The following is a 12,482-nucleotide window of genomic DNA, read 5'->3' as shown; positions in this document are numbered from 1 at the left end:
ATAGATCAAGCCTTAAACTTTATCACAAACTTTAGAGGGCCTTGTTAACATAACAACTAAGCAAGTCAAACACTTCAGCAGAAACCTTACTGCCTTTCATTCCCTGCTTTTTATGACTCACTGAAATGCTGCCCCTGCCCTCTCTATGAAACATCAGAATGTAGGCACATAATTCCAGCTTGGGGACATAACACTTTTATCCTGACATGCTCAAAGATAGCCAGAAAGTAAACGGCTTCATTTCATAAACGGTTTGAATACGGTTGCTTTAAACCACACTCAGAATTGTTGTTTTTTCAAAGGAAGAACAAAAAAACCAAAACAAAAACCTCTTCTCTTCCCAAAGCAGACAAACAAAAGAATTACTCAGATGTAAAAAGGGTAAGTTGTGCTCAGTGAGGTTATTTATAGTTAGTTAACCCCTTCGAAAGCAGGAAGCATCTAAGATAAGAAAGAATTGATGAAATTTCTGCTTCTTTGCAAGGGAAAACCAAAAGTGTGTTTACTTCTAGTACTTTGGTGACCACTTCACCACCACCACCTTTATTCCCAACTGTATGAGGATTTAGAAGGTCATTTACACAGAAATTGCAACCAGTGTGGACAATAGAAAAAGAAGCTGCCCTTCAATTCTGAAAAATTCTTGAGTGTCTGAAAGCCTTGAGTAATGTGTGGATCATTGCGTATTCATCTTCACATTCCTCAATGGTATACTCGTCAAAAATAACCATGGGGGTCATTGGTATTCACAACATGTTTATTTTAAGGAAGCGACAGCTTGTGCACTGAAAGGGTTTACTCATAGTAAACATAACAATTGGGAGTCTTATTACTGTGGATTCTCCCGTAGGCCTCTTGTTCACCCACACTGTTTTAAGTCCACTCTGGGGGGAGCCTCAGAGCTACAGATGCCTGTGCATAAACTACCCAATTCATATCTCTTGAGTCTGGCAGACATTAAAGCCAGGCTGGCAAGAGAAAAGGGAAGCAAGGACTGAGACAGCTGGAGCCCCAGTGGGGAAGAGATGTAGGATTCCTCACCTAGCTTGACTCTAGGACCAGAACGACGATCGATTCCCCTCTTTCCCTAGCACTCTCCAAGAAGGCCAGCAGCAGCAGTAACATACCTGGCACAACAGAAGTGATGGAGGACAGCCCTGAGGAGACATCACAGGCTCCCCACTTCCAGCTCAGGCCAGCCAGGATTGGACTGTTCTCATCACTAAAGGTCTTAAAAGCCACCATGCTTAAGTTTTGCATACTGTGCCAGGGATGAGAGAGTCAAGCCCATGAGGACTGGTAAATTTGGAGAAACAAGGCAACCTGACCTCCCCCCAACCCCGCAAGACACCTCAACCCTTTCAGTAGCATATGTTTATTGTACCTGAACCTGCCTTATCTGAAATCAGATGACTGGTCCATCGAATCCAATATTGTCTGCTCTAAGTGCCAGTAGCTCTCCAAAACATTAGATAGTGATCTTTTGAAGTCTTGCTAACTGAGGGCATTGAATCTTATGCATAGAAAGTATGTACTCTGCCACTCTGCTCTTATGGAGGTTCTTGAATTATTACCCTTGCTAAAGAGAAATGTTATACCTACTTTCATAGTCACTGATTTGTTTAACTTAAAAAGAAACCATTTGGACACATGAAGGCTCTTTTTATCACGAACTTTGAAGCCTCTTGGAAACTCTTTCCTGTATATGAGCACACATCTTCTCCTCTTAAGTAGTTTTGGAAAGTTTTCAGACAAGTCATAATTACCCCAAGAATCCATTTCTTTAATAACCCTGACTTTGTGCAAATGTACATGCCAGGGATAATGCTAGGTAGCTCAGTGCCTAGGTTCAGGGCTTAACTTGACTGCAATACAGGCAACTTAATGAGTAACCAAAGTATGTAAGAATCAATCTACAGGAATATAAGTTTCCTTTAAAGTTTATACATATAAAATATAAACTATATATTTAATTCTCTAAGGCATACCCGTGGCTAATCCCACGCGTGGCAGCTCTTGCCTTGGGTGGGAAGGAAAAGCCATGGGTGGGAAGGAGGAAAATGGCATGGGTGGGAAGCCATGGGTGGGAAGGAAGAAAATGGCAGTGGTGGCCTGCCGGCCGGCGGGCAATCAAAAAAAGCAACAAGGAGGGAAAGTGCTGGAAGCCCAGAGGGTGGAGAAGGAAAGCGCCACCAACAGATGGAGAGGGAAAGGAAAGCGCCGGCCAGGCCTGCCATGAGGAAAACCACCACCAGTGGGCCGGAGGGAAAGGAAACCGCTGCCAGTAGGGCAGAGGGAAAGGAATGCGGCAGCCAGCAAGGGAAACCGCCGCCAGTGGGGCAGAGGGAAAGGAAAGTGCTGGCTGGGCTGGTGGAGAACAGACCGGGACTGAAGGGACGGAAAGGAGAATGGACTGGGGCTGAAGGGAGGGGAAGGAGGGAGAACTGACTGGGGCTGAAGGGATGAGGGGTAAAGGAGAATGGACTGGGGCTGAAGGGAGGGGGAGGAGAACAGATTGGGACTGAAGGTGGTGGGGGGGATGAAGACACGGAGAACTAGGGGGCGCAGATGCTCTGCGCCAGATCAGCTAGTATGAATTATTTCACTAGAGATTAGGGAACAAAGCATGGGCTATAGAGGTTTACAGTGTGTATTACTGCAGTGTGTTACAAGCCAATGCTATATACTTCACATATGAACTATTGTGAATGTAGAAGAAGCAACCTCCTCTTGTAGATGGTCAGTGAAAACAATTTTATTTCAGCAGACATTTTCAGCACATACCTTTTTAAAATGGTTTTAGCCTGCTGTCTTACTACCACTAGATTTATATCATTATATTCAATTTAAATGGGTGTTTTTATAATTATTATTTGTAGCTAATATGCACGTTCCCTTGGTTATAGAAAGGCAAACTAACTCTCGCTCTCTGTGTGTGTGTGTGTGTACACATACAAATATTCCTAAATGTGCTTCCATAAATTAAATAGCTCTTAAATATTTTTAGCAGAGGGTTTTTTCTTCTTGTTGATTCTTTACAAGAAAAGCAAGAATTTGAGGTAAAGCATCCTCTTATTAATCTAGGAATGTGCAGTTCAAGAGCCTGAATTGGTGACACAGCCTTAAATGTGTTCTTGGCCATTGGTAGTACACTCAGCACACCTAGAGACATCCAAAGCCACCAGCATAAATGCTAGATTACAAAGTTGAAATTCAAGCATTGAGCTGGCAGTGTTATCAGTATCTCTTTGGCATATATACAATATTTCTTTGGCATTTATGTGTCCTAGTTCTCTATCATAGTATGATTTTTAGTTATATATCAAGTGGCTGCGCCTTCCAGATAATTTGTGGTGCTCTTCAATATGGTAGGAGGCAAAAGTTGATTCTTTCCTTACACATGTGGTAAACCACTCTTGGCTCAAAAAGAGAGAGATCAGGCGAGTGCTGTGTCATTCAGAATATTAAACTATTTTAAATTTAGAAGTGTAAGTTTATATATTGGATGCTTATTATTAGGATTAATCCTCTCTCTAAATAGCTTTATAAAATGACTAGATTTTGTTAGCTGTAATGCCAGCGTTACAGGTTAAAAAATTTAATTTGAAAAGAGAAAATTTAACTAATTATTACTTTATTTTAAGGGAATTGCTCAAATATTAATTTAGAAAGCAAACAGGATATTCCTCGATAGGTTATATTATTACTGATTACACGATTCTGCCATAAAATAAACACTTGCTTTCATAAACTCTTTTAACAAGACACTACTTACTTGCTGAAGTACTTTACATATCAAAAGCTACCAACAACCCCCCCCCCCCCCACACACACACACAAAAAGGAAAGGTAATTTGTATTTGTAAAGGGGTTTGTTGCGAATATGATTTACGGACAACATTTTTCAACTGTTATCATGCCCATTTTGTATAATCAACCCTTGTTCCCCTGTGGGTTATTCACATGCTATTCTGTAATGAGAAATTTGGCAGATCTCATCTCTTTAGTGCATCCTTAGTGCCCACCACGAGCTGAGGATCATGTTCTGCCTTGTTTACAGCTGACAGTGTTATTATTCTCATTAGGACTGTGCTTTCTTATCATATTGTTGTGTTGAGCGAGCCTTTTCCTCTCCGTTTGTGTTTCCTGGCAGGGCTTTTCTTCCCTTATTGACAGTTTGGAAAAATATGCATTAATTTGAAGTTTAAAGCATGTATCATGGTGTCTCTTTGCTGTGTTTGCTTGAAGTTGATTAATGATAGAACCTCACTTGGGGTCATCCTCTGGAGACTTGCCTCACAGGTTCTGCATGTTAACTAGAGAAGCAGAACACACAGCAACCGATGATTAGCCCAACCTCCAGAAGCTCAGTGGGCTGATAAACCACTGTTTTGCTTTAAAGATCCTTATTTCATTTATTTATCTGAAGATTGTATTAATCAAGCTAATGTGTCACTTGAGAGTATTTTCTCTAAATACCAGGAAGAACCCATAGATCAGCAAAGGCTTGTTTTTTTCCATTGAAACTCAGTGTTTGTAGGTGTGTGGCTTTTTAATTTTCCTTCTGCAGTCAAGCTAAGATCCATAGTATGACTTGTCTTTGTGAGAAGATGAAAAGGGGGAGGCTGTAGTCCAGAACCACTATGAGGGGGGCGAATTTAGGATTGCCCCTCCTTTGTTATGGTTGTGTTTGTGGCAAACATCTTTCTCATTTAGATGAAGAGATTGTATTTCCAGGCTCTCCGACACGTTTGAATCCCTATTTTTAAAAAAAACCAAAACAAAATGTTTTTACTCAAAACTGAGGTGTTTTTTAATGCAAAGCTGAATAGCCTTTGACTAGTTCTGTCCTACTCAAGTGGGGTTTTAAAAGAGCCATCTACAAATGCTTTCCCCCCCTTGTATATTATCACAGGCACCCCGTGCATGTCAAAGAAGAACCATTAGATCCAGATGAAAATGAAGGCCCACTATCCTTAGTGACAACAGCCAATCACAGTCCAGAGTTTGATCACGATAGAGATTATGAAGAAGAAAATGTAAATGAGGACATTGAATGAATATGTCTGTGGTTGTTGTGATCCTGCGAATGAAGATTGCGGGGAGAGACGAAAAAACACATACTTCAGCTGTGAAATCTCTCCCCATTATTGTACAGTCCGGAGGATGCACTCGGTCCATTTTGACAGCTATAAAATACGTTAACTCTTAGTGCCATCAAGTATCCCATTTGGGAGTATTTTTGATTTTTCTACTTTTTGTTGGAAAACAAAACAAAGGAATTTGTACTCTGTGCATTGAATTGGACTTGTTTGGTACTTGGGATTCCCTCTCACAGTCGACATCAGTGTTGTAAATTTGTTCAACTGATTCATGTATCCACGATTTGGCAGCAGACTTTGGACTGCAATTCTTCCAATTTGGGACACTGAAGACCTCAAGCTGAGCATGTACACATAAATTTCAGATCAAGCCTTTGCCCAGATGTGAAGGATTCCAATGGACAACGTATTTGCACAGTATCGCATGTTGATTATCACTGCCTTTACTTTTTTCTTCTCTCCCTCTCTCCCTCTCTCTCTTTTTGCTTCCATTTGGGATGGGAAAGTCTTCTGTGCATGTGCACATGTGTGTGTGTGTGTGTGTGTGTGTGTGTGTGTGTGTGTGTGTGTGTGTGTACTGAGGAGGGGTTAAAAGAAAATTCTCCCCAATTTTTTAGTGTATAGGTTTTATTTTACCCCTGTTTCTCCTACACCATTTTAAGTTCTGACCTCAGGCCTTAACAGGCCAGGGCCTTTTGAGGCTTAATGTTTTCTGTATTTTGTGATGAATGTTAATAGGTGTTTTTATTATACAAAGCTGAATGTCTTTGAATTGTTTGTAGTTCTTTTTCTGCCATCCATTCCAGTTTTCTTCAGATGCCATCATGTTTTCTTTAGCTATAGAAAACATTCCATTTTGGGCTATATTTCCCCCCTTCAAAGTTCTCAAATGCTGCTGTAACCATGTGCAAAGTTATCTTCCAACAGAAAGACAGGCAGTACTGCAAAAGTGAGAATGAAAGACAAACCAGCATAGAAATGGTGTAGGATGTAGCAAGCCATTCCACAAAGCAGTTTGTTGTCATTGCCCTCCATGGTTTGGGTTGGTTTTTCTTTTCTTTTTTTTCTTGCAGCAATGGTGAATAGTAACATACATCACAAAATTGAACAGCATAAAAAACGAGAACACAACCCAATAGAGATGATTATGTCAAAACATTAATATCCAAAATATCAGGCTTTTAAAGAGTTTCTGGGCCAACAGATATCTCTGAAATTACCAACCTGCATATCTGTACACGTATTAATATTCACATTGGCAAATAGAGATTGTAGAGTGTTGTACATGGTGGTTTTTCCAAGTTAAACAACAGTTCAAGGATTGCTTGGTGTTTGGATATAAATTAAATTTTGAATACAATATTGAGAAGTCAAAAAGGTCCATTAGTTGTAAAGTGTTAATAATTTTAACTGGGCAAATTCTGTTACTGCAGTTAAGATTATTATGCAATATCACACCAACCAGTATCAAAAACTAACAATTTCAGAAACCTGTGGGTGAATTCGCACTGTTCAAAAAGTGACAGTGTTCTTCAGAAGCAAGTGCATGCAGGTAGCTGCTGTTAAAACATCAGTCAGTACCCCTTGATCACTGGACATCTAAACACTTTCATTCTCCAACCACTTCTCCATAACTCACTTATTTATGTCGGACTATCGCTTTTAATTTCAAAAGCCTTCCTGATCTTAATTTATATTCTACTTTGTACCTCCCCCCCTAAAATTACCAAAGATATAACACAAAGGTAAATTATGTTCTCTGTTATATGCTTTATCTTATGAAGCCAAATATCCTCTTATTGTTGATCAAAGGAGGTGAAAGAATTTAGAAGCAAATGTCAAGATATGGGCTACGGCTAACCTGAGAAAGAAAACTGCTCCTTTATTAGAGTATAATTTAGAAGACCAAGTAGATGGCTGAACCAAAGTTATTGCTTTTTTTTTTTTAAATTGTCTTCCTTTACAGTGACCAAATGAATTTCTGTAAAGAGAATGTGAGTTTGAGGCTAAAGCTAGGGAACAATATTAAGTCAAGGGAGCATCCAAAGGCAGAGTTTCATCTTGGGAAAGCAGGACAGTCTGTTCTGCAGAAAAAAATAAGAGTATTCAATAAAGGAAATAATTACATATTATACAGAAGAGCTCCCACAGCTTAAACTGGACCATACGAATATCTTAAGAAATTATTTCTTACACTTTTGTTTGGGTCTTTGGCCTTACAAATCCTGTTTAATTTTTGTTAAAAGCTAACGCTAGGGCAACTTCTTTTCTCTTCTGTTTATCTGTGCACAGGATTTCAGAGCAATTATGATTGTTGTGGTGGTTTTTTCCCCTTTGATTTTTGGTCAGCATCTTTCACATGGAATAAACTCCTGTCCCTTTGTAAGCTTTGGTACCATTCAAGTCAATGGGAGATTTGCCATTAACTTTCACTGAAAGCGAATTACATTCTTTGCTAACAGTGAAATATTTAAAAGCTCAACATTTTCCCCACTCCACCCAAATTGCCCCCCCCCCATTTAAATGAGGGCAGTCTGTGGTCATTTGAAACATTTTGAAACTAATCTTATTCAGGCAGCTCCATGACGTGCAGGAGATAGCCAGAGGGGATCACAAGAAGGTATCCCTGTGCTTTGAAACTGAGTGGTTTTGCTGGTTAGCTTGGTATTCAAAAGGGGATAAAAATCTGGTAGATTAGTTCATTCTCAGCATGTGTAGCTAGACATGAGTAAAGATAACAGCATGAGAAACTGTTAGTACGCATACCTCAGTTCAACTTGTTAGGGAATGAGTAAATAAAATTAAAAAAAAAAAAACATTTCACTCAGTTGCACTTAGTTGTGTGTCTTGCATGCATAGTCTAAAGACTGTAGCAAAATAATAAAAGATAAAAGGAAATAAAAAAATTAGACTTACCATACCTTGCAGGTATCACTGTCCTGCAGAAGAACCAAGAGAAAAATCTCAGGCTTTACATCAAGCAAACTTCGTTATTTTTTACAAATTTCTGATTATGTGTCCCTTTGGATAATAATTGCTCCTATAGGGTGGGGTTTATTATGTTGTACATATATAGCCCAATGTGTCTCTGTGGTCCTTTTGTCTTTTGGTGGGTGGGGGGAGGGGGAGGCAAGGGAAGAAAATGAGGGAAAAGGTTCTTTAAAAAAATCATTCCTCAAAAGGAATAAATGCATACCTGTTTGTCAAAACACCTCTTGCTTTTTGTGCAACTGCTTTATATTAACTATACTTTTAAAAAATGCTTTGAAAAAAATCCTACTGTATGTAATGGAATTGCAGAATATGCTGCACATGTATTTTATTTAGTTATCCTTGCTTTAAGACTATTGGATGACATGTGGGAGAAAATCCCATACTCTTTATTTTGATTTTTGCAGATTTTTAAAAAATCCTTTTGGCTTCTAAACTGTAAAATAGTTGACAGATTATCCTCCCCCCCCCCCCGGTTATGAATAGAATCATTTTTGTACAGTTTTTGTTCTTACACTGTTTTGTTTTTTTTAAAAAACAATACTTTCCCACCCCTTCTGTTATCCTACCACTGCCTATTTCTGGCTTTCTTAAGGGGGGTGGGGGAAGGAAAATATGTTTCAAAAAATGTTTTCTCCTGCTGCAGTAAATACTTTGCATGATGAATTCCAAGGTCACACTTTCAAAGTTTATCAGTGAAGTAGTGATTAATAATGGAGAGTGTCAAAATTATTGAACTTTTGTATAAAAAATACTTTACAAGGTGCCAAGATGTAAAGACAATTTGTTACATGTTTTCCCCCCTTTTCTCTTAAAAGTGTGCGTTATGAAAGCAGTACCATGTATCGGGTAAACTGCTGTCAGGAATGAGAGTCAAAGCCTACCATAGCCACACATGCATGTCTACAGAACTTACCTCTCTCTTCTCCTGCCAAACTTACTATCAGAGTTGTCAGCTCTGATAATCTGTTGCAGTGCAGGAGAGGGGGAAGGGGTCTTCCTCAAAAGGTGGACTCTCCATACAGCAGCAGGTACAGAGCCGAGGCTGCTCCTGCATTCAGGAATCTCTAGATGGGAGGGAGTAAAAATCCTGCATATAACCCGGAAGGCTGGGTGCACTGGATCCCCCTGAGCAACCCCTTGCACCTCCAGTGGGGGAGCTCATTATCCAGAAACCTGCTTTCATGCAAAGATAATCCCTTCCCTGGATCCAAACATGTAAGACTTACTGGATTTCTGCATATGGCCAGAAGCAAAAGAAAAGGGGAAGGGGGAAATCAAGGCTTATGTTTAATTTTTTTCTATATTTTAGTTCTGCCTTAGGAGAATCCAACCATAATACCCATGATAAGATATCAGGGTGGGAAAGGTGACTGGGGGGGAGGTGTAAGATTCTACAAATGACGCAGATCATTAGATATTTTATATATAAATATATATAAATATATCAAAGTTTTAAAAAATAATTTTGAACTAGTGTAATTTTCAGAGTGCTGACAAGCTACGTTCCTTATAGCATGGAGAATGTGTTTTAAACTCTTTTGGAAATACTTTGGTACATTTTTGGTTAACGTACTCAGATGGAGTTTTTAGATGTTGCAGAAATTATTTCTCATTCTAGTCTTGAGAGTTGCACTTGCAAATCTGTTCTACATTTTTAATAAACCCAGAGCAGGTAACAGAATATCTCCTTCCCATAAGCCTTGATGAGAAAATGGTACAGTCCAGACTGTTAGCATGGTGCTTCATGTGTATGTGCTGCCAGTAATGAGATTCTCCTTTTTAAAATTATTATTTTTAGGCATACAAGAAACTCATTCCTTACATCAACTGTAATTCCATCATTCCATGTCTGTTGATGCAGACAATAAAATGTTGTGTAGTCAGTACTTATTACTGACATTATAGCATTCTCTAATGCAATAAAAGTGCTGGTTGTTCACACTGGTGATAGATGTTGCCATGGGCTATGTGTTTTTGCGTGCCCTGTGTGCTGGTGCTTCACTTAAACCCACCATCCACCTGATCCTTCACATCTAAGTTTATCAGCAGGTGTCATCATTAAGGTATTCACAGCCTCACTGAAGTCAATGGTGAGCCTTCGGTGAGAGCCATTGCCGTTCACCTGTACAGGTGTGTTTTAGCCATGCAGCAGTATAGCAGATGAGGTTTTATCAAGGCATGGCATTAAATCAATCTTAACGAACTACTTGGGGGTTCCCCACAAGTTCCAATTACCTTTGGTGGACCTTTAGGCCCATTAACGGAATTAATATGGCTCAAGCTTTCATTTAATCTAGTAGATGACCACTTAGAAATTCTGTATAGCCTCTTAAAATGTTACCCTATAGCAGGGGTGGGGAACCTTGGCCCTCCAGCTGTTGTTGAACTACAACTCCCATCATCCCCAGTGGCTGGGGATGGTGGGAGTTGTAGTTCAAAAACGGCTGGAGGGCCAAGGTTCCCTACCCCTGCCCTATAGGAACAAAGTGTGTGCGACTTTAAGGCCCAGCCTCTTAACTGCAGTGAAACAGAATCCCAAAATGCATAGCTTCACATTATACCTTCACAGGGTTCTGTAACCTCAGAACTGATAGCAAGGGAGAAATCAGGAGATAAATACAAGTCCCAGGGAATAGGCTGTAATTAACTACAGTAATGTCCTTTCCCAGTGTTAGTGCTACAACATCGTTCCTCCTTGTTCTGCTCAGTAATGGTGGCAATTTGAGGTCACATGAGTGGACACGGACTCCCATATTATTAAATATAATGGGGGATGGACTAACAACTTGGCTTCAGCCTGCCTCTACTGAAACATCACACTGGCAGGATCCTTGGTAGGCCCATTTCTAACCTGTATTTCTGTGAAACAGAACACATAATTGCTGTCAAAATCCTCTGAATTCACTGTATGTCAAGTCAATGTTACACTATGCAAATAGTGGGTCTCCCCCACCCCCCTGTTTTTCCAGGCATCTGATTATCTGCTGCTTGAGTTTTTCATAGGCCATTCAGATAATGAGGCTGAAGAGTCATGCTGTGAAGTAACAGCAATTTCATTGATTTCAGTAGCACTGGTCTTTGGTATAAAACCATGAAGCCTAAACATTAAGGATTTGGCTGGAGCTCGGGTGCTTCAGAAAACGCCATTGCCAGCACACACCTAGCCATGCTTCCTAAGTTGAAGAGCATCGCCACCCCCCTGGACAAGTTGAGGGAATGGGATCCTCCCACCTCCTCTCTTGAGTAAGCATACATTTTCTACATCAAGTAAAATAAAAATGTTTAATAACTAGCATTAGCAGGAACTAAAATTTCAGAGAAAAGCATTTTCATGAATAATTCATTAAAAATTTCACATCTGCAAGATTAGTCATCCAAATAAAATGCTAATGTCAAAAACATGCACCATCTATAATATTCTCATCAAGCAATCTTTTTGCATATAATGATAAATGCTTGAATTAGTAGAAATGATTATAAAAATATTCTATCATAACATTAAATAGATGAGGAAGGTATGTTAATTCACATCAATCGTGTATTAAATTGTTATTGATTTTTTATCAGTTGATACAACAGCAAAGTTATTAGCAGAAATTAACACATAATGTGCCTTTATGATTAGAAACCTTTCCTGATTCTTTGAAAAGTATATGTAAGTGATTACTCATTTAGTGGTGATATGTACATTTTCCATTATGTATTTCTAGGGAGGAAACAGTGAATGTGTCTCATTTGCCAATTTAAGCATTAAGCTACCTGGGTTTATCTATAGAAATATAAGTCAAAACTCTCATAGTCCTACATCATAATGCCCCCTGTTTCAAGGCTTCGCTACAACCTCAGATTGCATAGACTGAAACCCACTTTGGCAGGGTCCATGCACACTTGACCAGCACACCACCTTGACCAGCACACTAAGAGCCAAATGATACAGGACAGAACCTTCTTTTAAAAAAAAAAAATGCAGCTGTAAGGGCCCCTATGTAGATCAGAAACATAATGGGCAAGGGGATTTCAACCCTTCCCCCCTGTCCTGATGTGGATCGGACCCATTGTAGCTCCTACTTATATTAACACATTCCAAACATGCAGTAGCAAACAACATAATTAGTGTTGTATCTGTTTAGTTTGGTTATAAATATCCAATTCATCCCTTGTAAGAGAGTCCCATGCTCAAGTACTTTCTTTTTTACTTTCCCCCTTTAAATGGAAGGTATTCCACCCCCAATGCCATCTTACAAACTGCTTTTGAAACTCTACCCAGTTCCAAAAGAGCTTTTACACAGGGAACGTTGGCTTTGAAAAAGACAAACCCAGAACTCCCTTAGCTGCATGGGATTTACAAGGTCCTTTGAATCCAGACTGTGCTTTTTTATATACGAA

General features: G+C 39.5%; 1 protein-coding gene across 23 annotated transcripts in view; it reads left to right on the top strand.

Annotated features, from left to right (window-relative positions):
* The window catches only part of FOXP1 (forkhead box P1), an 823,426-nt gene extending 813,384 nt beyond the window's left edge, over positions 1-10,042 (top strand). For all 23 annotated transcript variants that reach the window (XM_053290523.1, XM_053290516.1, XM_053290515.1 and 20 more), the window contains one exon: positions 4,916-10,042. In XM_053290523.1, coding sequence (XP_053146498.1) covers positions 4,916-5,060 — 145 coding nt within the window. In that variant the 3' untranslated portion in view covers positions 5,061-10,042. The remainder of the gene's footprint in view (positions 1-4,915) is intronic.
* The last annotated feature ends 2,440 nt before the right edge of the window (positions 10,043-12,482 follow it).

This window comes from Hemicordylus capensis, chromosome 2 (genome assembly GCF_027244095.1).
Source record: "Hemicordylus capensis ecotype Gifberg chromosome 2, rHemCap1.1.pri, whole genome shotgun sequence".
NCBI lineage: Eukaryota > Metazoa > Chordata > Lepidosauria > Squamata > Cordylidae > Hemicordylus > Hemicordylus capensis.
Note: the sequence above shows the minus strand (reverse complement) of the source record. Positions and strands in the feature narration are given on the sequence as shown.